This window comes from Alexandromys fortis, unplaced genomic scaffold (genome assembly GCF_014885135.2).
Source record: "Alexandromys fortis isolate MF-2015 unplaced genomic scaffold, M_Fortis_MF-2015_v1.1 scaffold_27, whole genome shotgun sequence".
NCBI lineage: Eukaryota > Metazoa > Chordata > Mammalia > Rodentia > Cricetidae > Alexandromys > Alexandromys fortis.
The window spans coordinates 2,549,906-2,576,153 of record NW_026067952.1 but is presented as its reverse complement, the minus strand read 5'-3'; the positions used below and the strand labels follow the sequence as shown (position 1 = coordinate 2,576,153).

The window sequence follows — 26,248 nt, the reverse complement described above, 5'->3', positions numbered from 1 at the left end:
AGGGCACTGACTGCGGGGCTGTGAGGCTGCAGATGATCATTAAAATATTAGTAGATTCATGCGCAGCTGCTAAGCTGACAGCAAAACATTATTTGTGCCCCACATTGGCACCAAATGTAATAATACTTTCCTGTGGGCTGTATAACACAGAGATTTATTATTAATTATGAAAGTTTGGCCTTAGCCTAGGTTTGGCCCTTCTAGCTCTTTTTTTTTTTTTTTTAAGAACAACTCAGCAAAGTAAAATTCCGGTTTATTGTTGGACATACATTAAACAGGCCAAAAAATAATAATAAACAGCAACTTCATAGACAAAAAAAGGAAGAAAAAAAAGAAACCTTTTATCTTTGGCCTTTTTAACCATCTCATACAAACCAACTACTTATAGTACAGCTAGGTACATACACAAAAAAAGTTACTGGAATGCTCAGAATAAGATTGTTTTGTTGTTGTTGTTGTTGTCGTCATTTTTGGGTTTTTTTTACAAGGTTTTTTTTCTCCTTTGAGATTATAATGAACATGGTCACACCACAAGTAAGGTCAGAAGTAGGACAGAGAACGCTCTGAAGGCTGGTCTGGTCACCCGTCATCACCAAAAATGGTGACCCCTAACAATATGTACAAAAATATAAAATGTAAATAAAAATACAAATTTTCCTTTTAAAGTATTTTTAAGAAAAAAAGCAGGGCCTTGGAAGTTTTGTTTTTTTCCTCCCCTGTTGCAAATTCATGTTGTGGTTTTGGTGGGTTGATGAAGAACGCATGTCATCTGTGGGTGGGCAGGGTCTGCTCCTCTTCTCGAAGGTGACCATGTTTAAATTCTGAGACAGGAAGTGGAGGGTGAACAGATCACGGCGGCCTTAGTTTAGCTTTTCCTTTGCTGTCCAGTCATCCTCGTCAGTCTTCTGCTTCTTGGTGTCAGCATCATCATCCTCATCGTCTTCAGCTACCTGCTGCCCGTAGGAGCCTCAGCTTCCTCATCTTCATCTCCATCTTCTTCCTCACCATCACCTTCTTCCTCCTCCTCTTCTTCCTCCCCACCTTCTTCCTCTTCTCTGTCTACCTCATTGTCGGCCTCCTGCCCCCCATTTTCCTCATTAGCATTGTCATTGGCAGGTGCGTCTCTTCCATTCTCTGCCTCCTCTACAACTTCCTTCTTCTCCTTCAAGGCCTCAGTGGTGATCTCGGAGCTGGTGTCCACAGTGGGGCACGTCGGGGATCCGCTGCAGCGAGGGCAAGGCGAATCGAGTTCTAGGACTCTGGCGAGAGAGCTGCAGAGTCCGCTGCTGAGGAGGAGGCGGAGGCGGGTGGTGAAGGCAGCTGCAGCCAGCGCCAAGCAACACCGGGAACAATGCAAAGATGGCTTTTCAGAGCAGCCAGTGGGGGCCCTTCTAGCTCTTATAACTCAAGTTAACCTGTTTCTATTAATCTATGTTTTATCACTTCTCTTTTTTTAAAAAAAATTCATTTACTTTATGTGCATTGGTATTTTGCCTGCATGTATGTCTGTGTGAGAGTGTTAGATCTTGGAGCTGTGAGCTGTGGCAGTTGTGAGCTGTCATGTGGGTGCTGAAATTGAATCTGAGTCCTTTGGAAGAGCAGCCAGTGCTCCCAACCACTGAGCCGTCTCTTCAGCTACATGCCTTTGACCTCTCTCCCATTCTATGTGTCTGACTTGTTCCACATCTCATTGGCTCCTCTGCCTCTCTTCTTCCCAGAGTCCTCTCTCTGCCTGGAAGTACCACCTAGTCTCTCCTGCCTAGCTATTGCCCATTTAACTCTTTATTAAACCATCCACAGGGAACACATCTTCACACAGTATAAACCAATGTTCTACAGAAGACGTGTACTAACACATTGGGCTTTTACATGGGTTCTGGGATCTGAACTCAGGTCCTCTCTTTCTCTTCTGAGCCATCCCCTAAGTTTTAAACAGTTCAGTATTTACTGAATGAACTGTCCATAGTTTTTTAATTCCCCTGCAATGATACTGAAACTGGAACACAGGGGCATGCCCCTCGCAGTTCCTTAATCCCTTTGACCTAATATTTTTGTACAGTTCAGCATTCCCCACCCCCATGGCCTCACTTCCCTCCTTGCCCAGCAGACCCTGCCTTTACTCCCTTGTCTTCGACTCTGATGCTCTCTCCCCTGCCCAGTGACTTCTGGAAGGAATCTCAACTCTCCTTAGACCAGGACCCAAGCACTGAATAAAGCCAGAGCAAACCACAATACTTTTCTGGCTCAAGAAGGCCCTCCCCACACTGGGGCAAAGTCACTGTACCATGTGGCTCTGGGCAGCACCAGGAGGCTCCGGGGCATATTCTCATCTTGGTTTGATTCCTCACCCTTAGCTTGTGACTTCTCGTTTTCATGGGGTGGAGGAAAGAAACCATAAAGAAAGAACAACCTCTCCCCCACCCCAGCCCTAAAGCACCCTTGAATCTCTTTCCTTCCCAGGGAAGCGCTTCCTTCCTTAAATTACTTTTGTTGGATACTTTTTTGGAAGGAATGAGAAAGATTACTAATACAAGGCCCAAAGCAGGTAGCAGCAGCAGCAAGGACTGGGAGTAAGCAGGAGAGTGACAGTGGAGCCTGCACAGTGGCCCTGATCTTGGAGGAGGGGAGAGGCATTTCTGGTAAGGAACGAGATTCAAGGGTGCTTTAGGGCTGGGGTGGGGGAGAGGTTGTTCTTTCTTTATGGTTTCTTTCCTCCACCCCATGAAAACGAGAAGTCACAAGCTAAGGGTGAGGAAGGTATGGTGGCAAGACTGTGACGTGGGTGGTCACATCACATTCATTGGCAAGAACCAGAGGGAGATGAAGGCTGGTACCCAGTTAGCTTTCTCCTTTTCATTCAGTCCAGGATCCCAGTCCATGGGATGGTGCCATCCACATTCAGGGAGGATCTATTATGAGATGGCACGGCCCACATTCAGGGTGGGTCTTATATGGGGATGGTGTCACCCACATTCAGGATGAATCTTATATGGGATGGTATTGCTCACATTCAGGGTGGGTCTTATATGGGGATGGTGCCACCCACATTCAGGATGAATCTTACATGGGATGGCACTGCCCACATTTGGGGCAGGTCTTACATGGGATGGCACTGCCCACCTTTGGGGCAGGTCTTATATGGGATGGTACTGCTCACATTCAGGCTGGGTCTTATATGGGATAGCATTGCCTACATTCAGGGCAGGTCTTTCCACCTCAGTTAACACAATCTAGAAACTTCCTCCAGATGTGCCCCCTCTTGCCTCCTAGGTCCCGTCATGTTGACAACCAACATTAACTATTACAGAATTTAAATGCCCCCATAGACCCATGTGTTACAGACTCAGTCCTCAGCCTGGTGCTATTAGGAAGTGGTGGATACCTCAGAGAAGTGTGGCTTGGGGGAGGTCTTAGGTCACTGGGATATGTCCTCAAAGGGGACAGTGGGACACCACTTTCTTCCTCTTTCTTAGGCTTAGCCATGACTTGAGCTGCCCTCCTCCACCACAAGCTCAACTCAGACCATGAAGGACCACATCACCACAGGTCCAAAATGCAGTAGTGCACACCTACCATGGACTGGAACCTTCCAGACTGTGAGCCAAAATAAACATTCTCTCTTTCAAAGCTGATGGCTTCTGGGTTTCTTACGGGCAAAGAACCGGCTGACAAACACTGACTGTTTCCTGCCACAGCAATGCGCTGGTCATTCCATCAGCACCCATGGATTCTGTCAGAAGAACCACAGTATAGAATGTGGTCCTCTGAGCACAAGAGTTGCCATTTTTACCAGGTCATCTGTGCCTTATTGCAAGAGACGACCGTGAGTGGGCCTGTAGGCTGTTGCTGTTTCCCAGAGAAGGAGTGAATAGAGAGGGTTGACCCTTGCCAGGGAGTCTAGTAAGTTCCTCCTACACCTCCCAGCCAACTGTATGTGATTCTGCCCAAGTTATACATGGCCTTGGGGGTCTCAGGAGGTCCTAGAGTGTACAGACTTGGAAATGTCAGCTGAAGGGGAGGACTCCATCTCTGTGGCTCTGGGAAAGCCATCAGCCATCTGGGAAATTTTTTTCTGGTGAGGCTACTTTGAGGTCCCTCATACTCATTTAAGCCACCCTCACCCGAGCTCTGCAAATAAGCCAATAGACTCACTGATCCATTGTGCTTTGGTTTGTCCTTGGGGGAATAGGAAGGTGTAGACACGGTTTCCATCCCCTCCCAAAGGGAATTCTCATGACAGACCATCTTCAGAGCGAGGAGAGCATAGCATAACACAATTGTTTTTGTTGTTAATGCAACAGCGTCTCTTGCAGACTGACCTTGAATCTCTTGTGTGGTCAAAGTTTACTTGAATTCCTGATTATTCCTCCTTAATCTAAACTATGGAGCTTCAGACATGGACGTCCACCATTCCTGGATTTTAATTTTCATGTCTTTTAATTTTTAAATTTATTTCCTTCTGATCATGTTTGTGTGTGTGTGAGTATGTGTTAGTCATGATTCTACCTCTTTGAAGAGACACCATGACCACCACAACTCTTTTTTAAATATTACTTTTTAAAATAATTTATTTATTTGTATTTTATGTACAATAATGTTTTGCCGACATGCATGTCTATGTGAGGGTGTGGGATCCCCTGGAACAGGAGTTACAGACAGTTGTAAGCTGCCATATAGGTGTTGGGAATTGAACCTGGGTCCTCTGAAAGAGCCCCCAGTGCTCTTAACTGCTAGGTCATCTCTCCAGCCCCTGGCCACTGCAGCTCTTATAAAAGAAAACATTTAATTGTGGCCTGCTTACAGTTTCAGAGGTTTGGTCCATTACCATCATGGCAGGGAGTACGGTGGCATGCATGCATACACGATGATGGAGAAGTAGCCAAGAGTTCTGTGTCCAGATCTGCAGGCAGCGGGAAGACAGAGACCTCTCTTAGGCTTTTGAAAACTCGAAGCTCACCACCAATGACACAATGACTTTCTCCAACAAGGCCATACCTCCAAATCCCTCTCAAGTAGTACCACTCCCTGGTGACTAAGCATTCAAATATATGAACCTCTGGGGGCTATTTGTATTCAAACCACCACTCCACTGTGTGCATGTGCATATGTGCGTGTGTGCGTGTACGTGTGTATGTGTGTTATCACTCTTATTTTACAAATAAAAAACCTGAGACAGCCATTGTTAATTGGTTAAGAGGAAGCTGGCATTCAAACCTAGTTCTTTCTGTCTGAGTTCCTGGCCTGAGACTTCTTCCGAGACAACATTACCTTGTCTCCCTCAGGACAGCTCTCTGCTTCCAATAGAAAGAGAAGCAAAATGGCTTAAAATGAGCAAATGCAGCACGGGGAGGAAATTTATGGGGACTTGGTTCTTTAAGCAGGAAGCAAAGGGCACAAGGCAGCCAGCCAGTCTCGCTTTGGCTCTCAGAGCCTGGGGTTCACATAACTCATGATAACTTAATTTGGGAAAATCGTTCTTCTGGGAACTGGGGTTTCTGGTGCATTTGTGTGCGTGGAAGCAGAGGGAAGGAAGGGTGGGCACTTGGAGACTGTGGGGAGCAGGGAGCTGTCTGCCCAGGGGAACAAGCACAGATAGCCTGGAGAGACTGCATTGCTGGAGCAGAAAGTGCCCTTTCCAACACCCAAAGTGTGTGTGCGTGTGTATGTGCATGTGTGTGTATGTATGTGTGTGCACGTGTGCGTGTGTGTGTGTGTGCATGCGCACACACACACATAAAGGGAGGAGGCTAGTCACTGAAACTTGCAAAGTTTCCAGCACACATAGTAATGAAAATAATAGCCACCACTTACCAGTGTAACTAGAGGTGGAGGGCAGGCACCAGTTTAAGAATTGTACATTAATTTATTTACTCCTGGGAACTTCTACACTGCATTGTGTTGAACCTTCACCCCACCTCTTTGGATCAGGAATTATTTTTATTGCTCTCATTTTTCACAGGCTTAAGTTGGCGCTTACAGAATTAAGCCATTTGCTCTATAGCTATTTAGTAGCAGATCTGGGGCTTGAACAAGTGGACTCTGACCTTGAGGGTCAGAGTGCTGGAAACCACTCCACATCCCTTAGGTCTGGAGCGCCCCCTGGCTTGTCTCCCAGTAACAGCTTCACTTGAGGGACAGTGTGAGGCTCTGAATTTCTCCTTTGTTTTTCCTGCCCTTTCTTCTTCCCTGTTCCCCTCCCTCTCCCACTTTTTCTCTCTTGATTTTTTGAGACAGGGTTTCATGTAGCCCAGGTTAGCCTTGACTTTGTTATGTAGACAAGGATAACCTTGAAATCTCCATCCTTTTACCTCCCTTTCCCAAACTTGGGTCTCAGAGGTTTTGCTTTATTTTTTTGGAGATAGGGTTTCTCTGTGTAGCCCTGGCTATCCTGGAGTCTACAGAGTCGCCCTGTAGACCAGGCTGACCTGGAACTCCGCGATCCACTCTGCTTCTGAGTGCTGGGATCAAAGGTGCATGCCACCACATCCAGTTTCTCAGAGCTTTTTTAAAAAAGGAGTATTTTTAATTATGTGTATGTGTCAACATATGGGTATTCACACATGAGAGGCCAGGAGAGGGGGTTGGATTCCTTGTAGGTGGAGTTATAGGGGCTTTTAAGCAGTCTGACCAGGCTGCTGGGAACTCATGTTCTCTGGACGAACAGCCAGTGCTCTTAACTGTTGAGCCATCTCTTCAGCCTCCGGGGATTTATTAAGCAGCTGTACCGGTACTCCGTGGGTGGGCTACTTTGCTGTACAAGGAAGGGAGGGAGGCGGGGGGGGGGGGGGGGGGGGGGGGGGGGGGGGGGGGGGGGGGGGGGGGGGGGGGGGGGGGGGGGGGGGGGCTCCTGTGGGTAGTGCGCTCATTTGAACAGGAGCTCTGCCCTCAACAGCACTAGGATTGCTTTGCCAGCAGGAAGACCTCAGGTGATAGCCACAGAACATCTTAATTAATAACTACCATCCTCACATTCACAGTCTGGGAGTGCGTAAGCAAAGAGATGTCAACTGTGTGTGTGTGTGTGTGCATATATATGAATGTCATATATATGAGATGTGCATATATATATGAGAAGTCAACATAAGTGTGCATATATATGAATGTGTGTGATTGTGTTTACAAATGTGTGCTTGTGAGTGTGGGGTGCAAGTGTGGTATATGTGTTAGTGTGTGGGTGTGCAAGTGTGTATGTGGATGTGTGTGTGGTGTATATGCATATGTTTGTATTGGTGTGCATGACCATGTGTGTGTGCTAAGCCGGCAGAGGACATCCAGTGCTTTGCTCAATCATCATTCACCTTATTCCCTGGAGAGAGGGTCTCTCACTGAACTTGGAGCTAGGTTGGCTATCAACAGTCCCATCTTCCCCAACTAGGAACCTCCTGTTTCCTTCACTCTCAGCGCTGAGCTACAGATGCACACAGACAGGCAGTTTTTGGTGGGGAATTCTAGCTCAGACCCTCATGGCTGTACAGACAGCCCTTCTACCCACTGGGCTCCCTCAGTGAAGGATGGTGAACAAAAACTACAGTGTTTGCTGCTGTGACTGGCTCCGGGGTGACAATTCAGATTCATCCTTTCTCTTCTGCCACTCAGCCTGGCAGACTCTCCCTCCTGGCCACCATTTCATCATGGGTGAAGCAGCCCTTGCTCACCAGGGTGTGAGCCCTTGCTCTGGCCTTTGTCTAACTGTCTTCTCCCAACCCAGCTCAAGATGTCCCAGTGGTGCCCTGGGTCCCCACTGTTCTGCAGTTTCCTGGGCTCCTCACCGCAGGGTGACTCATCCTACCCGGTGTGGCCATGCCTTCCTCAGCCTGTTAAACCTGCAGCATGAAAGTCCACATGGTCACATGACTAATCCTGCTTCTGGCCCTTGTTCTTAAGATACCACGACACATACTGGCATAGACTTTGCCCTTTGCTGGAGGAGACACCCCTACTCCCAAAGACGCTGTCTTGGTACCTCAACTGAACCGTAGAGAGGCCGTAGCCATTCTGCAAGGAGACTGTTTGGAGACCGTGTACATTCTTACTACTCAAAGTGTGTATGTGTGTATATATGTCTGCATATGGACATGTGGATGTGCATAGATGTGTGTATGTGCATAACTTTGTACATGTATATGTGTACATATGTGTATTTATATGCATATGTGTGTTCGTGCACATGTATGTGCATCTGTCCATGTATATGTGTGTATACATGTATATATATGTCTGTGTGCATTATATGTCTGTATATGTGTGTGAACATATGTGTCTGTGATAGGGCAAGATAGTGCAGAGATTCCTCCATCTTGTATTGTTACTGAGGCCATTTGCATTTGACTAGAATTTGACCTTCTTGATGGAGAATCTTGTGGAAATTTACCTAGCTCTAGTCTAGGATCCCAAGACCAAGATGCCCCAGGTAACTTATCTTGGACTCTGCTAAGCCTCCTGCTTGTGCAAACCTCCCCCTCCAGCTGTTTATTTTAGCTTTTGTCAAACTGCTTGTTTTCCCGAAAGCAGCCCCTGAAACTGCCAAATAAGATACCAGGATGCAGCTTTTGCCTTTAAAATCCCAAAACAATTCCTTGCAGACCCTGAAAGAACAATACTCAACTTCATACAGAAAAACAAAAAACCCCAGGAGAGCTAAAACAATCCTGTACAACCAAAGAACTTTTAGAGGTATCGCCATCCCTGATTTCAAGCTTTACTACAGAGCTATAGTAATAAAAACCACATGGTATTGGCATAAAAACAGATAGGCAGACCAATGGAATAGAATTAAAGACACAAATGTAAAGTCACACACCAAAGGACACTTCATTTTCGACAAGGAAGCCAAAATTATACGATGGAAAAAAAGAAAGCATCTTCAACAAATGGTGCTGGTCTAACTGGATGCCGGCATGCAAAAGAACGCAAATTGATCCATATTTATCACCCTGCACAAAACTCAAAGTAGATCGAAGACCTCTGCATAAATCCAGATACACTGCACCTGCTAGAAGAGAAAGTGGAAAATAATCTCGAATGCACTGCCACAGGAGATTACAGGTACAGGCACTAACATCAATAATTAATAAATGGGACCTCATAAAATTAAAAAGTTTCTGTAAAGCGAAGGACACCGTCAATAGGACAAAACAGCAGCCTGTAGAGTGGGAAAAGATCTCCATCAATTCCACATCAGACAGAGGACTGATTTCCAAAATATATAAAGGACTCAAAAAGCTAGATAGCAACAAATAATTTAAAATGGGGTACAGATCTAAACAGAATTCTCAACAGAAGACTCTCAAGCGGCTGAGAAGCACTTAAGGAGATGTTCAACATCCTTAGCCATCAAGGCAAATAAAAAAAGACTCTGAGATTCCATATTACACCATCTTACACCTCAGAAGATGGCTAAGAGCAAAAACACAAGTGACAGCTCATGCTGGAGAGGATGTGGAGCAAGGGGAACACTCCCCCATTGCTGGTGGGAGTGCAAACTTGTACAGTCGCTTTGGAAGTCAGTGTGGCAGTTTCTCAGAAAGCTGGGAATTGATCGACCACAAGATCCAGCTGTTCTGTTCCTGGACATATACCTGAAGGATACTCAGTCATAACACAAGGACACCTGCTCAGCTGTGTTCATAGCATCTTTATTTGTAATAGCCAGAGCCTGAAAACAACCTAGATATCCCTCAACTGAGGAATGGATAAAGAAAATGTGGTACATTTACACAGTGGAGTACTACTCAGCTGTTAAAAAACAAGGACACAAAAGGAAGTCTGAAGGCAAATGGATGGAACTAGGGAAAAAAATCATCCTGAATGAGGTAACCCAGACTGAGAAAGACAAACATGGCATGTACTCACTCCTAAGTGAATATTAGCTGTAAAATAAAGGATCGCTATGCTATAATCCACAGTCCTAGGGAGACTAGGAAAAAAGGAGGGTTCATGGGGAACACCTAGATCTCCCAAAGGAAGGGGAAATGGAAGAAATTTTGAGAGTGAACTGAGGAGGGTGGGGATGGGAACATGAGTGATCAGGTTGGGGGGACATGGAGAGGAAAAGTGCTGAGAGGTACTGCCGGGGAGGGGTATTTCGGGGTCTGGTGGAAGCCTGGTGCAGGGGAGATCACTCCCAGGAGTCTATGGGGGAGGACCCCAGTTTAGACTGATAAGTAGCCTGAACTGGCCATCTCCTGTGACCAGACTGGTGCCTGGCCCAATTGTCATCAGAGTGGCGTCATCTAACAACTGATGGAGGCAGATGCAGAGACCAAACAGCTGAACATTAGGCTGAATTTGGGGGATTCTGCAGAGGAGGAGAAAGGATTGTAGGAGCCAGAGGGTTCAAGGAAACCATGGGAAGGCTTACATAATCAACTAACCTGGGCTCCTAGGAGCTCACAGAGACTGAACAGACAGCCAAGGAGCCTGCACGGGACTGACCTAGGCCCTCGCATATATGGGACAGCTGTGTAGCTTGGTCCTCTTGTGGAACTCCTAACAGTGGGAACAGGGGCTGTTGCCAACTCTTTTTCTGTCTGCTGGGGCCCTACTCATACTGGGCTGCCTTGCCTAGCCTTAATACATGGGGAAATGCTTGTTCTTCCTGAGATCTGATATGCCATATTTTATTGATACTCTAGGGAGAACCGCCCTTTCCTGAATGGAATTGAAAGAGGAGGGGATGAGAGGTGCGAATGCAGGGGAGGGACTAAGAGGGAGGATTGGGGAAGGCTGTGGCCAGGATGTAAAATAAATAGATGGGTAAAAAAAGGAAGTAAAAAAGATAACAAAAATAACTTTCATCACAATTAATAAAAGAAAAAAATGAGGCTCCCTGGGTAGAATCTAAAAAAATAAAAATAAAACCCCCTATTCTAAATATTCGGCCTTACAAATATCTAAATGTAGTCTCAGCTAGCTGGAATTAAAACTATAGACTGACTATAAAGCGTTCTGAGAGCTTATCTCTGGTGGGCTCCCCATAACATGTGTGTTCAGGTACATATGTGTGCGTGTGTATGTGTGTGGAGAGGGCCTCAGCAGCACTAGTCTGGAAGCCTGTTAGACAGGCAGAGTCTGCATTCCAATAAGCTCTCTAGGTGGTCTGTGAGAGAAGATGGACTTCCTGGTCAAGCTGAGGTGATTCCCACAAGTGCAGAGTGGTGTGAGGAGGGCTGATGGCAGCAAGGGGAGGGGCTCCCCTGCAGCCGGAGCAACTGGTCAACCAAGGTATCCTCAAGAATGAAGTGCACCTGGGCGGTGGAGGCAGAGGCAGGTGGATCTCTGTGAGTTCGAGGCCAGTTTGCTCTACAAGAGCTTGTTTCAGAACAGGCTCCAAAGTTACAGAGAAACCCTGTCTCTAGAAACAAACAAAACAAAACAACAACAAAAAAAAGAATGAAGTGCCAGCAGGGGGGTGGTGGGGCACGCCTTTAATCCCAGCCCTTGGGAGGCAGAGACAGGTGGATCTCTGTGAGTTCAAGGCCAGCCCAGTCTACAGAGCAAGTTCCAGGTCAGGCTACAGAGAAATCCTGTCTTGAAAAACAAAACAAAACAAAAAAGCCAACCAACCAAACAAACAAAAACCTCTGATGGAGCTGGTGGAGGTTTTTTTTTTTTTTTTACTCAAGCAGTCTTTAATGGAAACTGTATGAGACGCCCCTACTCCTGCATCTTCTCAATCGTTTCTTCCTTGTATTTGCCCTTCTCCTTTCCTACTTGTCGAGACTTGGCTTTCCTTTCCAGGATCTTCTTTCGGTCTTTGTCCAGCTTTAGCCTGGTGATTACCACCTTGCTGGGGTGGATGCCCACGTGGACAGTTGTGCCATTAGCCTTTTCTCGCTGCACCCGTTCAATGTAAATGACGTATTTCTTCCTGTACACTTGGACCACTTTGCCAATCTGCTGGCCTTTGTAGTGTCCCCGGACAACCTGAACTTCGTCATCCTTTCGAATGGGCATCGAGCGAACATTGTACTTCTGTCTCAGCTCTTTGGAAAGGGGGGAAGACATGATCTTCCTCCGAATGTGAGAAGGTGCATTGAAATGCCGTTTGCGGTTCTTGCTCCGGTCAGAAGTCACAAACGGATTGAACTTCATTTTGGCGGCTGCGATCCCTTGTTTTGTTTTTAGATGGGTCTCATTATGTAACCTTGGCTGGCCTGGAGCTTGCTGTGTAGACTAGGTTGGTCTCAAATTCACAGAGAGCCGGGCGGTGGTGGCACACGCCTTTAATCCCAGCACTCTGGAGGCAGAGGCAGGCGGATCTCTGGGAGTTCGAGGCCAGCCTGATCTACAAGAGCTAGTTCCGGGGACAGGCACCAAAGCTACAGAGAAACCCTGTCTCGAAAACCCCCCCAAAAAAAAATCAAATTCACAGAGATCCACCTGCCTCTGCCTCCCAAGTGCTGGGATTAAAGGTGTGCGCCACTATGCCCTCTAAAGATTCTCAAACCTGTGACATTTTATTTATGATCAGGATACCCTCTGTCTCCTGGGCATTGTATGAGAAAGGTCCCTTTGTGTTGTTTTCCAGGTCATTTTAAATTTAATTTTTTATTTTCTTGGATACAAGAATGATCTAATGGTGTGTTTCTTTTTTAATTTTTTTTTAATTCATTTTACATACCAACTACAGTTTCCTCTTCTGCACCCTAATCCACTCTTCAGAAAGGGGAAGCCCTCCCATGGGGAGTCAACAAAGCCTGCACTTCAAGTTGAGGCAGTACTAAACCCTTCCCTCCTGTATTAAGGCTTAGTAATGCATCCCACCATAGGGAATGGGCTCCAAAAAGTCAGCTTCCCTTACCAGAGATAGATGTTGGTCCTATTGCCAGGACCCCACAAACAGACCAAGCCACACAACTGTTGCCCGCATGCAGAGGGTCTAGTTTAGTTCCATGAAGACTCCCCAGCTGTCAGTCTAAAGTGAGCTCCCATGAGCTGGGGTCAGTTGTCTCTGTGGGTTTCCCTGTCATAATCTTGACCAGCCCCTTGCTCATATCCCTCCTCCCTGTCTTCAGCCAGACTCCCAGAGTTCAGGCTGGTGGTTGGCTGTGGATCTCTGCATCTGCTTCCATCAGTTACTGGATGAAGATTAGGATCCTCATCCAGCTGGTGCAGGCAGTGTCTGTGTCTAAAAAACTCTTAGTTTTGTACCAGGTGTTTTTCTTTTGGGCCACCAACAAGCTCCCAAATCATGACACGGAGACTTCTTACTAGTTATGAACAGCTGACCTAGCTTAGACTTGCTTCTGGCTAGTTCTCTTTAACTTAAATTAACCTTTTTCTCTTTATCTACTTTTTGCCTTGGGGCTTTTGACCTTTCTTTCATTCTGTGTATCTTCCTTTCCTGCTTCCTCCTGTGTCTGGCTGACTGGCTGACTGGCAGCTGCCTGACTTCTGCCTCCAGGCGTGTCCCTCTCTCTCCCCCATTCTCCCTTTCTTCTCTCTCATTCTCTTCTACTTATTCTCTCCGCCCACCAGCCCCCACCCCCATCCTTCTCCTGCCTAGCTATTGGATGTTCAGCTTTTTATTAGACCAATCAGGTGCCTTAGGCAGGCAAGGTGAAACAAATGCGACACTTCTTTGCCTGAGTAAACACATCCTCACATCCTTAAACAAATGCAGCATAAACAAACACACCTTCACACAGTTAAAGTAATATCCCACAGCACAGGCAAAAGAAACAAATCTTTAACTAAAAGTTAAAGCAATTCCCACAACGTAATTTCCAACCTGTGAGCATATGGTTGGTGACCTTTTGAGTTCTTTCTTTCTTTTTATATTAGATTGTAGCAGAAAAGACAGCTTGTCAAATATTCAGGTAATTCATTTTTTGCAAGATTTTTCCTCATGCCCAAGTAGATAATAAGTTTTGATAAATGGTTCATGCTTGTTTATATATTCTGAGTTTAAAGAAGTTTTAAAATGTATTTGAGTTGTCGATTTTCTTTTAATTCTATGGACCTATCTTCTCTCACAGAGCTACTGATTTTAAAGAAACTCACTGGAGCCCCAACTGAAGATGGATTTTATTCTCTCTCTCTCTCTCCTTCCCTCTCTCCCTCCCTCCCGCCCTCCCTCTCTCTCTCTCTCTCCTCTCTCTCTTCTGTTTCTTTCTTGCCCACCTCCCCTCTCTCTTATTCTTTTCCTGTCCTTCCTTTTTTTCTTTATAATTTTTGTTTATTGCAGTCCTGGTGTTAAACCGTGGCCAGTTCCTTGCTGTCGTGAAGATGTACAGTCTCATCTCCCTTTACTTCGACTTGCGACAACTTGGAAGCTGCTAATGGTGGCCGCTCTGCCTTTCCTGAGTCTCTGTCATAGCCCACTTCTTCCTCTTCCCGACTCTCCCTTTTCATTTCACGGATTTTGGTCCTGAATCTTCCCTAATGAGTTTCCTGAAAGTCTATCTCTGTCTCCAGACCTCTCTTCCTGAGGAGCCAGGAATGGCGATAAGAAGTGTCTGTAGTCTTGGGACATGCATGCTTGAATGGGAAATGTCATAACATGGGTAACTTATTTCCACATGGCTCAGGAAACAATATGTATGCATGTGTGTGCAAGGAAGAGACCCAGAGACAAGCATCCAAGAGCTTAACACATGGCCAGAGTGAATAGTTCATATGTAGGCATTTATTCCCCGTCCTGCACTCTCTGGGGGTTTGACATTTCACAAAATTTAAAAGAAACGCTAAAGCTTTTTTTTATTTTTAATAAGTGTTGCATTGGGAACAAATTAGACTCGTTCTTTCAGGCTGCCTTACCTGAGACCTCTTTGTTATTTTTAATCATTTTTGTTTTTCTAATTCAGTTTTTAAATGTTAGAATTCAGCCTTGGTCACAGCTCGCAGATTTTCTTTAATATTATGCTCTCATTGTTATTCATTAGAAGTAATTTCTAATTTTGACTTTGATTTCCTTTAACTGCATGGATAATTACACCAGTGAGCTTCGGATATTCACGTCTACAGGGGCTCTGCTAGCGGTGAGGTTTTTGTTTGCTGTTCGACTGTTCTCTGCTTGGTCAGCCCTGAGTCTTACTGCACTGGGGTCTAGGGAATGGCCTGGAGGATTCTGGAATGTTTCTGCTTTTTGGAATACTGTGGAATCCTGTCCTAGGATCCTGGGGATGGCTGCTTGAATGGACCCTTTCTGTGCTTATTCCTCCACTAAAAACCAGCTACCAAGAGCCCTCGCATCAGGATTCAGTCCCCAGCCTCCACAGAGTGGTTCACAACTGTTCATAACTTTTGTTCCAGGTGATCCAACATCCTCTTCTGGCCTCCTTGGGCACTGCGTACACATGGTGCCTGAGCTCATGCAAGCAGGCTGGCAAACACTCAGGCACATAAAATAAATACATCCGGTTTTGTTAAATTGTTTTATTTAAGTATATGGATGTTTTGTTTATGTATATGTATGTCTGTGCACCACATGTGTACCTGGTCCCCAAGGAGGTCAGAAGAGGCCATCAGATCTTCTGAAATTGGAGTTACAGATGGCTGTGAGCTACCAGGAAGGGGCTGAAAATCAAGTGCAGGTCCACTGGAAGAGTAATCAGTGCTCTTAAACACTGAGCTATCTCTCAAGTTCCCTCCCTTAATAAATCTAAAGGAAATAGATTTATATCCTTAATAAATATAAGTATAATGAAAAAAATCTTAAGGAAGAAGCCAGCTGTTCAGCCTTCTGTGAGCAGAGCTGTGTCGGGAGTATTGAGTAGATGTAAGATCCAGTAAGAAGATATAAGATCCCTTGGGTAAGCACTGTCTGCCTCTGAAACCCCATGAGAGCTCACAGACTACAAGTGTGGGGTGCAGGGGTGACGGTGAGAAGAAAAGCAATGAAACTTGGAACGTTTGACTTACAGAATCCATGCCCACCAAGGGAGATGCCGCATCGGCCCAGGTGGACTTTCTTTGACTTCAACTGCTCCATCCTTCAGAGCATGAGAAATAAATCAGTGTGTAGTGAGTGCTTCAGTCACTGGAAAGCGCTGGCCTTTGTAGCATGGGAGACCAGAGGAGTGAAGCCAAGACAGCTGGAATACCTAATACTCAGGTTACTCCCGCTGTAGATCTCAGCAGTTGACTGAGGGTCCCGGAGAGCCAACAAGAAAGTCCAGGTTAACGCTTCTGGGGCGAGGCAGCCTCCAGCAGCAAAGGGCTCAAAGGGATCCACAGAGTCGGTGTGTACTATGACTTTTTTATCTGAGGGAGTTGGGGAAAGACACTCACATGCTCTCTTGCTGGTTTTCTTTAGACCTCTTCTTTATTTTTCCTTTGCATTCTCTAGTCTCTATTTTCCCGGTGATTTCCTCCTCTCGTTCTTGATGTTTTCTTTCTAACTCATTTTAGCTCTATCTTTATTCTTTCCCTCACAGCTTATAAACCCCTGCAAATCTTTCAAGCAACATAAAAATTACAATGTGGTTACATTCTATTTTTCAAGTGAATGATTACAATGAATACAAGTAAAAAAAACAGTCTGTTTTCCATGTCCCTTACATGATTGAACCTTTTAAATATTACAGGTGAAACGCAAATTATCCCCCAAATCCCACACCCATTCATACCCAGGCAACTTGTTAAGGATTAACGGTGTGTACGCAAGCAAGGTGTTCTTTCACTGGCAGGCTGTGTTGGCTTTTACAAAGAAAGGACCAATCACTTTATTGCTTATCTTAAATGGTAAACTTATAAGGAATCTTAAAGGAACTGCAATCCTAAACGTTTACCCATGAAAAACAATCAGTCAGCTCTACTTTAAATCTGTAGGGTACATACCCACTAATCAATAGTTTCTTATATCAGGAGATTGAGGGCAGAATGAGTATACAGAATTAATCATTGTCTTTGGTCATCAACTAGAAGTATGTCACAACAACCAGGCTGCTCTGTGTTTGTTCCCTGACTTTAAAAGTTCTTCATTCAATTGTGTGCCTTTCTAAGACTTCAGATTGTCTTCTTGGCTTTTTCATATCAAAGCTATTTAACAAAAACATCTTAGTCTAACTTTAAGCGATTTTCACAGCTTTGTTGCAGCTGTGATGCACTCTGAGACCTGTGAACCCATCTCCCAGCATTAAGGTTAAATGAGTGTGAGCGAGCTGGGCTACTGGGACTCCGTTGTTTTCCTTAACCATTACCCTGAGCCACAGTCTATGCGGCTCCTCAATAGAAACCCATGTGCTCTAGCTGTGGGACTCTTCCTTGTTTAATTTTTCTTAATCATCGAAACTCTATTTAAACTAACATTATTGTCATCAATTAGACAGTACAGCTTAGGAAGAAACCATCTTCATAACAATCCACAGGTAAAAATACCCTGTCGAATGGGATTTTCCACGAGATAAACACACTACATGACAGGCAGTGGGGATCTCCCCACACCCATTTTCAGACACCATGCCAGATACCAGAGAAAGATGACGGCGGTAAACATGCAAAGGGACAACAGAAGCAAAAGGCATTCTGGGGTCTGGGGTCTTGTGGCCTTGCCTATCTGAGACTCATCTGTCAGGGATTTTCCTCCTGGTGGGCTGACGCTTGAACTTCAGTTGCCACCTGCTGCTCCGCTGACATGGCCACCAGCCATATAGACTGTGGCTTGGGCACCTCGAGGGAGGCCTGGAAAGCGAAGAGCTGGGCTATCACAGGGAATAGCAGTTACCCACCTATGGAAGGCACCTGATTTGAAAACAATGCCATCACAATATGAAGGCACTCTAGACAGTGCGCTCGGATGCTGGTCTTTGCTCACTCACACACACACACACACACACACACACACACACACACACACACTCAGGAAGTAGGCGTGTGTGTCTGGACCTCATTTGCAGACTGAGAGCCAAGTAATGTATCAAAGGGTGCGGGGGTGGGGTGGGGGTGGAGGTTGAAATCTGACCTGGAACCAACTGTAGAGAATAACCAAGCACAGATAACAATGTCAAATGGATGGAGACGGAGGGAAGATGAAGGGCTTGAGTGAGTGACGCAAGGCAAAGGGGTAATTCCAGGGGAGTCACCCACCAGGGAATATATTGCCATTCATGAAGCAAACGGAAGATCTGCAAAGATTAAACGAATACCGGAAGATGTTTTCCCTCAACTCTTTTCAGTAAAGACTTGACCTGCAGCTCTGAAAAGCCAACTAAATTCCAAGCAGAGCTTAGAAAGAATAATGCCCACTGTTAGGCTCGTCCACTGCCAAGAACTAACATTACGTGTGTGGAGGAAAACGCATCGGCTTCCAGGGAGGGAAGTACGTGAAGTGACGATGAGGTTGACACTGGGCTTGCTGTGCATCATGGTGAAAACACTTGGTGCTGTAGTAAAATTTGTAGCCTTTGGGCCTTTGCATAGGCTCAGTGGATAACAGCGCTTGCTACCAGGCCTGACAACCTGAGTCTGATCCCTGAGACTCATGAAGAGGAAAGAGAGAACTGATTCATGGGAGCTGTCCTCTGACCTCCATACAACTGCCAGTGCACACTCACCTCCCTCCACCAAATAAAAAAAAAATAAATGTTTAGAACTATATAAGAACTATTGATAGACTTCTAAGAGAGAAATATATGGAAAATCTTGGAGAAGTAGGGGTGATGGTGGGTGTCAGCCTAGTATTGGGGAGAGGGGTGGGTGGAGATAGAAAATAACAGTTCTGAAATCTCTATGGTCTATGGGAAAATGGGGTATAAATGGATTATAAATGAAGCCATCTTAAGCGGGGAAAAGGATGTTCCGATGGGCTCCTTCCCACAGGAGGACTTACAGACTGTGATAATAGTCCGTGTATTTCAAAAAGCCAGAAGATAGAAGAAAAGAAAAGGGAACACACCCTCATGTGGAGTAGAAAAGCATAGAACATCAGCATCTATAAGAAGATGTGAGCCAGGCGTGGTGGCACATGCCTTTGATCTCAGCACTTGGGAGGCAGAGGCAGGAGGATGTCTGTGAGTTCAAGGTCATCCAGCTCTACAGAGTGAGGCCCTGTCACAGCAAAAATTAAGAAAAAAGGCAAGAACAGAGTGAAGCAGTAATGAGCCTAGGTTAAAACAGAAGCATAAAATAGGTTGAATCCATTTTGACACCATCCTCAGACAGGGTGGATTCCACTAAACCCACGTCCACTGAACAGGACTGGGAAACAAAGCTCAGTCACATGCTGAGGTTAGGAATTTCCCATCACACAGAGACCAGCCCACAGCGGTTTCAATGTGGAAGAGAGTCCATTTCCTCTTGTAACAAGACTCTAGGAGAGGCAGTGCCATGGAGAGCGGCTGCCCAGAAAACACTGAGTCTTTGGCAGCCTGTTCCAGCTTCCTTCTCTTTCTGTACTTGTCTTGGACTTGGTGGCCTGCCTGCTGGTGTGATCCACCTGTGACAGCTACTGTGTCCATCTCAGGAGGCTATGATGACCAGATAAGCCCATTTCCTGTTTGTTTGTTTGTTTAATAAATAGAACATTCATACTCTACCCCAGGCTTTTTCCTTGGTTTGGGATCCTGGTTTCTGGACCACTGTGAGTGTGGGCTGGGGAAGAGGCCAGGAGGAAATGGGGGGTGGGAACTCATTCGTATAGCTTGTTTGTGCCCCGACCCTCCTCTGCTTGATCCTTGGTGTCCCACTTCTGTCCTGGTCTGCATGCTTCTGGGCCCATCTGACCGTGTGACTTAGCTAACGGGACAGAATCGGCCTCCCTGTGGAGTAGTTCTGCCTGCAATGGCAGTTTCTTGTCTCGTGATCAGATAGAAGCTCTGGCCCAGTAGCACCCAGGAGCTTCTACTGAATAGTGTGTGCCTCTCTGTTGTGGACAACATGGTGTTCATCCAAAGACTCTAGTGTGATACTCCATTGTCATTGTTGACCTGACTATGCAGAGTCACCATGGAAACACCTCCCATTGTGTCTGTGAGGGTGCTCCCAGAAAAGTCTAAGGGAGGAGGGGAGACTCACCTTAACCCTGCCTTCACTACCATGATGGACTGCAAGTTATAATTCTTTCTTTCCTTTAAGTCACTTTTGCCAGGTGTTGGGAAGCAATGAGGAAGGTGTCTGGTACACCTGGAATCCAAGTTATCATTTGCCCCGTGAGACCTGACATAAACCTTTCTCTCCACCACCACGGTAGAGGCATGGGGTGGGGTGGGGGAGAGGGGCTGGCTTTGAAGCACTTTTGCTGGACCTGCTGCAGAAGTCCTTGCTTCTCCGGGCCCTCTGATGTACAGTGGCCTCTTCTTTTCACTGGTTTTTGGGCCCAACAGTGCTCTCTGAGCTTTAGAATCTTCTGTCTCCAGAACTTTCTAAGCACAAAGTGGCAGGACGTGAAAGATGCAATCGGCTCACCTCTCCTTTGAGAGACATTCAAGCTATGACAATCTGCACCTGCCCCCAAAGGCTCATTCCCTTCTCATAGTGCCTAACGCATTCGGTCCTATCCAAGGGTCCCATCCATCCTAGTTACTGTTCTACTGCTGTGACTAAAACAGCAAGACCAAGGCAGCTTATAAAAGAAGGCATTCATTTGGGCTTTCAGTTTCATAGGATTGGAGTTCAAGACAGTGAAATAAAGCCCTGGGGACAGGAATACCTGAGGGCTCGCATCTTGACCCACAAACAGGAAGCAGGGAGCACAGTGGGTATGGTGGGATGCTTTTGAAGAATCAAAGCCTGCCCCTGTGACACACCTCCTCTACCAAGGCCACACCTTGTGATCCTTCCCAAACAGTTCTGCCTGCTGGGGGCCAAGCATTCAGACCTCTGAGCCTGGAGAGGGGGGAAGGGGATGCTCAGCAGCTCAATAGTCTCAGATTGCTTAAAAGCCCACGTCTGAAGACTCTGCTGAAGTTCAAGGTTGACTCTTAACTGTGAAGCTCTGTGAAGTTCAAAACGTAAGTTATGGTCAGCACGCAGTGGTGAGATAGCCATGGGCTGATCACTGCCGTTTCAAAAAGGATTGCAGGCATGGAAGAGAGATGGGAGCAAAGCAGGTTGAAACTCAAGGGGGCAAACATTAAATCCCGCTGCTTGGTGTTTGGCTTCTGGGTCATGTCGGTAGGATGTGGGCACTGAAGGGTTGCGTGGATGTGGAGTGTGGGCCTCTGAAGGGTCCCGTGTGGATGGGATAGAGCCTCTGACGTCTTGAGAGCCATACAGCTCTCGGGCTGCAGTTCTCCTGATATCTCAGGCTGACTCGATTTACCACCTGTGACTTCCTCGGCAGATGTTCATGCTCCTGGCATCTCCAACGTCCTGGGGTCTCCACTGGAGTTGGGCATAATGTCGCCCGCCCTTTGACCTCATACATTGCTCTCTCACGGTTGCCTCCAGGGATTCGGACCTGGCCACACACTGCCTGGCTTTCCTTTGAGATCTCTGTGGGAGTCCCTGGGGCTCACGGCTCATGCTGTCTACACACCTGCCTCGCAAATGGTCCTGTGAACCCACCGCTGAGTAAAGGAAGTCAAAAAATGAAGAGGCAGGAGTGATGAATTCCATACCTGTATACTCAGTGAGAAGTGGGAACTGACCTAGGGCTACTTGGCAGATCTGCAGCTGCTTGGGGATGGGGGAGGGGATTGGAGGAGGGAGTGCTGATGGAACCAGAGGACACATGGGGACAATCAGAGTGGGACCTTGAAGCTTCTGGTTTTTAGGTGGGTCCATCCTGAGCTATGATAGAATCTCCAGTTAGGCATTGCTGAGGCTGGACTGCATCATGGTACACTCCAGTTTCTAGAAGAAGTGATTAAAAGTCCATAACTTTGCTGCAGTGACATCGTTTCTTTCTTTGTTTTTTTGTTTTTTCAAGACAGGGTTTCTCTGTGTAGTCCTGACTGTCCTGGAACTCCCTCTGTAGACCAGGCTGGCCTCAAACTCACAGAGATCCATCTGCCTCTGCCTCCCGAGTGCTTGGATTAAAGGCGTGCGCCACAACTGCCCGGCACAGCATATTTTCTTAATCTACTCTCCCTCTCTCATTGAGCGTTTCTCAATTTCATTTTTAGAAATGTGGCTCCCCAAAAGAGCTCCTTTAGGTATTTTTCTATTAATTGGCCCCTTTTTGGTGGAATTATAATACAACGAAATGTTGTACATTTATTTACTTTTGTTGCATATGCCTATATATATGATATATATTATATGTATATATATATGTATATATCATGGTCTTCTGTAGGGGCACACACTGATAGGACAGCTAAGATTTCGCGGCGGGGTGGAATAGAAGAAGAAAGTCTCGCCCCATTGAGGGTGTTATTGACTCCTGGGGATACATGTGTTATCCCTCAGGAAAAAAAAAAAGAAGCAGGAACAAAGCAGTATGTAATTAAAATGTAAATCTACACAATTTAATTACCCGTGTAGTGACACAAGTAAGTCTCTGGAATTGTTTCCTCAGCATTGAGCACTGTTGTGTAATAGATTAATGAAAAAGGGGGGAGGGGTGCCGAATGACAGGCGTGGGCAGAGAGCTTCCAGGCCAGGGAAACCGCAGTCTTTACATTTGTGACCAGAGCCCTCTGCTGTGCATTATGGGAACACTCTTCAGGAAGTCAGGTTTAGCCCCTTCCTTTAGATATTGTTTTGGCCTCACCAGCCATGTGTTGGGGGTTAGGTTTGGCTCTGAGGTCTACTGAGGCCTTATGACATTCAGAACCACACCATGGTCAGTGGTACCTTAGGACTGAGGATCAGCTTTCTCTCAGTTCCACCTCCACAACCCCCAAGTCGGTTTTCATGGGCTTTAGAGGAAGACACCTTCTTAGGCTCTGAGGCGGAAAGGAAGACCAGGGGGAGGCAGGAGTGGCTTCATAGAAGAAGCTGGGGACATTTAAGGGATCGCTACCTCTCAATGTCCCTATTCTAGAAGCTGGAGGGGGTGGGTGAGGATGACTTTGGTCAAACCCTATCTGCACAGGCTTGTTGGGGAGATTGTTCCTCAGAGATGGAGAAATACTAGGGTGGGGTATGAGGAATCTCCCCGTGACTTCTCAGGAGAGTGGCACACCCAGGGAACGTTAAACTAGATGAGAGGACCCAGGAAGCCTCACAGGCAGATCTCAGAAAGGTTGATTTTTCTGAAGGACCCCACCTTCCTTTTTGGGACTAGCAGTATGACGGGGAGGCACCCAACTTCAGAGGGATGAACCATGGCTCTATTAGTGACCCAGATGGATAAGGACCAAGCCTCGGCAAGCAGGATATGATTTACGACCCTCCTGGCCCCCTGTCCTCAGCTCTTCCCAGCTGTTTTGCTGCTGTGAAACTAAAGATCACCAGAGGAAGGACTCAAAGATACAGACCAGGGGCTGAAGAAGCCATACCCACTCCCCCAGGCATCGCTCTTCCGCACCTCTGCTGGTCTCCTCACGGAGGCAGTCACTTACCTAGGTTACCCAGCCGCCATTCATTCCTGGTTATTTATTGCCTAAGCGCCGTGGCTCCTGAGGTTTTATCCTGAGCCCAGGAGGAGAATGAGCATGCAACAATAAAAATTTAAAGGGAACGTGGAAAAGAGAAGGAAAACTGGGATTTATGTAGTCTTATGAGCTAGGTGAGGATGTGGGGGCAGTCTGGACAATAGAGGATGGATGATGTAGGTGTGTAACCAGCCTAGAGGGTTGCTGAAGGGCCCAGGGTAAGTCTGAACATTAGCCCACCTGCCCAGCTTCTTCTATAGTGTGACCCTTGTCCTATATTCTCAGTCACAGGGGCAACAGTTAGTTAAAAATTTAAGACTCCGACTGTGTTAAAAGCTATGTCAAGATAAGCACAGACTTATGTAAACAAGCTTCTACAAACGCCCTGTTAGGCTTGTATAGATACCTGGTTATCAAAAGTTGTAGATCCCCAGAACGTAGTCACCCAGGACTTAAGCTCAAATTGTAAAAATCCTTTTTCATACCTTGTCCTTGGCTCCCGCCCCTGCCTTGTGACTTTTGCTTTTAAAAGTACCTACCCCCTCTCTTCAGGGTCACAGTGTAGATCCCAACTTGCCTGTGGTCCTGACTAGTTCCAAGTTCTGGTACCTCAGGATGATGGAATAAAGTTGCTTCTGAGCATCTAACTTTGGTGACCTCATCCTCAGTATTTGTGTGACTCCCAGACCCAACATTGCTATGTTTTGACTATGCTCCCCATAACCTCGTGTTGGGAAGTTAATCCGACTGCAATGGTGCAGTGGTGGTGAGGTGTTCTGGGTACAAGGGCTTAATTAACACCAATGGCAAAAGCCTGGGGCTTTGCTTTGTCTCCACCCTTTCTCCCCCTCTCCTTTCCACTCTTCCTTCTACTGTCCGCAGCTGGATGAAACAGACCCTCCTCACCAGACTCTCGGGCCTCTTGGTCTTGGACTTAGCCTCTATAACTGTGAGAAATAAATTTGTCTTCACTGTAAACCCTTCAACCTCGGGTACTCTGTTACTGCAGCAGCAAACGGCCGAAGATAAGCAAGGGCTAAAGTCACAAGTGAGTGCCCAAAGTTGCCCCCACCCCACTCCATTCTGGAAACCCCACATGACCGCTGTGCCTGTAGCCAGTGAGCTCTACGTACTGGCAGCCAGAGGATCTGGAGACCAGACAGAGACAGACCAAAGTCAGATGAAGACACATCCTCTCCGTCACTTCCTGCGCTGTGCTCTGTGCACAGACGGCCTCACATTTAGCTTTCGTGTGGAGGAGGAGGAGGTAGATGAGGAGAAAATAATCCCAAAGATGCTGAGTTCTCTGAGGGGGTAGGATGTTACAGGATTTGTTTCTCTTTAACAAGAGTGGGACAATATCTGGAAAGGGAAGTCAGGCTGACATACATGCGGTGTGACCAGGGCCTTGGAGCTCCCAGGGCTTAGGTATTTTCTCTCCGCTCTCCAGAAAGGAGATGTCGTTCTGCGTAGTGTATCCATTCCTTTGAAAAGCCAGACTTTTATTTTTCAGACATTATAGATCCACACAGTTCTGGGGTTAGGGAGATGACTCAGCAGTTAGTCTCGGTGTGTAAGAGGGGACTAGGCTTTGGATCCCCAGAACCCATGTGTCAGATGTGGAGGGGAGGGCTGTAATTCCAACCTCCAAAGGAATCAGGGGTTTCCCAGGGCAAGCTGACAAGCGAGACTAGCCCCATAAGAGAACTCTGTGTTTGGTTGCATGGCCTTGTCTCAGTGAGTAAGAGGAAGAGCAATCCAGGGTGACTTCTGACATTAACCCCAGGACCTCCACATGCACAGACATATATGTGCATCCCCATTCCCACATACATGGACTCACATGTATGCAAAATATTCCTACACACACATGAAAATAGGAGAAATAAAGAAGTGAAACCGTCATTGTGTTGGGCACCTGTGAGCGGATTGGAGGCAGGAGGTGGAGGAACCCAACCCCAACTCTCTGGAGATGTGTGCTTTCTCTCCCCAACTGGGATGGCTCCACAGCCCATATCTATCATCCTTAGTCTCTGCAGGTGCCATGTCCAGATAAATGGTTAAAGGTGCGACCACTCTTGGTACCCTGTTCATCATCCCTATAATCTTAAAACTGGGCTTTTTGTCATTGCTTTGTTCTGTTTGTTTTGCAGCAAGGTCTTTGTACATAGGCCTGACTGGTCTGGAACTCTCTGTAGACCAGGCTGGCCTCACATTCACAGAAATCTACCTGCCTCTGCCTCTGAAGTGCTGGGATTAAAGGCCTGCACCCAGGTCATAAGTAGGATGTTTAAAAGTTCACCTTCCCCCTAGACAAAATTCCATAGAAGTTGAATTCAATAATGTAGCCACAAGACTCACCATTACGAAGTCACACTTTATTGGATATACATATCCAAATTCCCTTTTCAACTGACTTTAAATTTCTTTCTTCTTCCTCTTCTTCCTCTCCTTCTCTTTTACAAACTACCTGTCATTAGATTTAGGGTTTTTGTGTGTTTAAAATGTTATTGTATGTATTATTAGTGTGTGTGCATACGTGTGTGTATGCATGCATATGTGAACATGTGTGTGCCACAGTGCATGTTTGGCGTCAGAGGACAACCTTTACATAGGTTCCAGGAATCAACTGACGTCCTCAGGCTTGTGTAGTAACAGCCCTTACCACCGAGCCACCTTGCTGACCACTGCACAATCTTTTTAACTCAGCATTAAATGACCCCCATCTTTGACATAGAGATTCCTTGCTTGTGTTGCTTCCATTAGCTGTTCCTGGCATCTTCTTTACTTTCATTGCTTAGATTCCTAAACTTTTTTTTTGGTCT

At 46.3% G+C, this 26,248-nt stretch overlaps 1 protein-coding gene and 1 pseudogene across 1 annotated transcript; both read right to left on the bottom strand.

The window, feature by feature from the left end:
* Positions 1 to 792: 792 nt before the first annotated feature.
* Positions 793 to 7,802, bottom strand: LOC126506922 (prothymosin alpha-like; annotated as a pseudogene).
* A 3,807-nt stretch (positions 7,803 to 11,609) lies between these two features.
* Positions 11,610 to 12,105, bottom strand: LOC126506988 (60S ribosomal protein L26). The gene has a single exon (XM_050151036.1). The coding sequence runs from the start codon at positions 12,091 to 12,093 to the stop codon at positions 11,656 to 11,658; it is 438 nt and encodes a 145-aa protein (XP_050006993.1). The 5' UTR covers positions 12,094 to 12,105; the 3' UTR covers positions 11,610 to 11,655.
* Positions 12,106 to 26,248: the final 14,143 nt, after the last annotated feature.

Bases quoted from the DNA above. Each gene is read 5' to 3' on its own strand.
- LOC126506988 (XM_050151036.1), bottom strand. From the start codon at position 12,093: ATGAAGTTCAATCCGTTTGTGACTTCTGACCGGAGCAAGAACCGCAAA.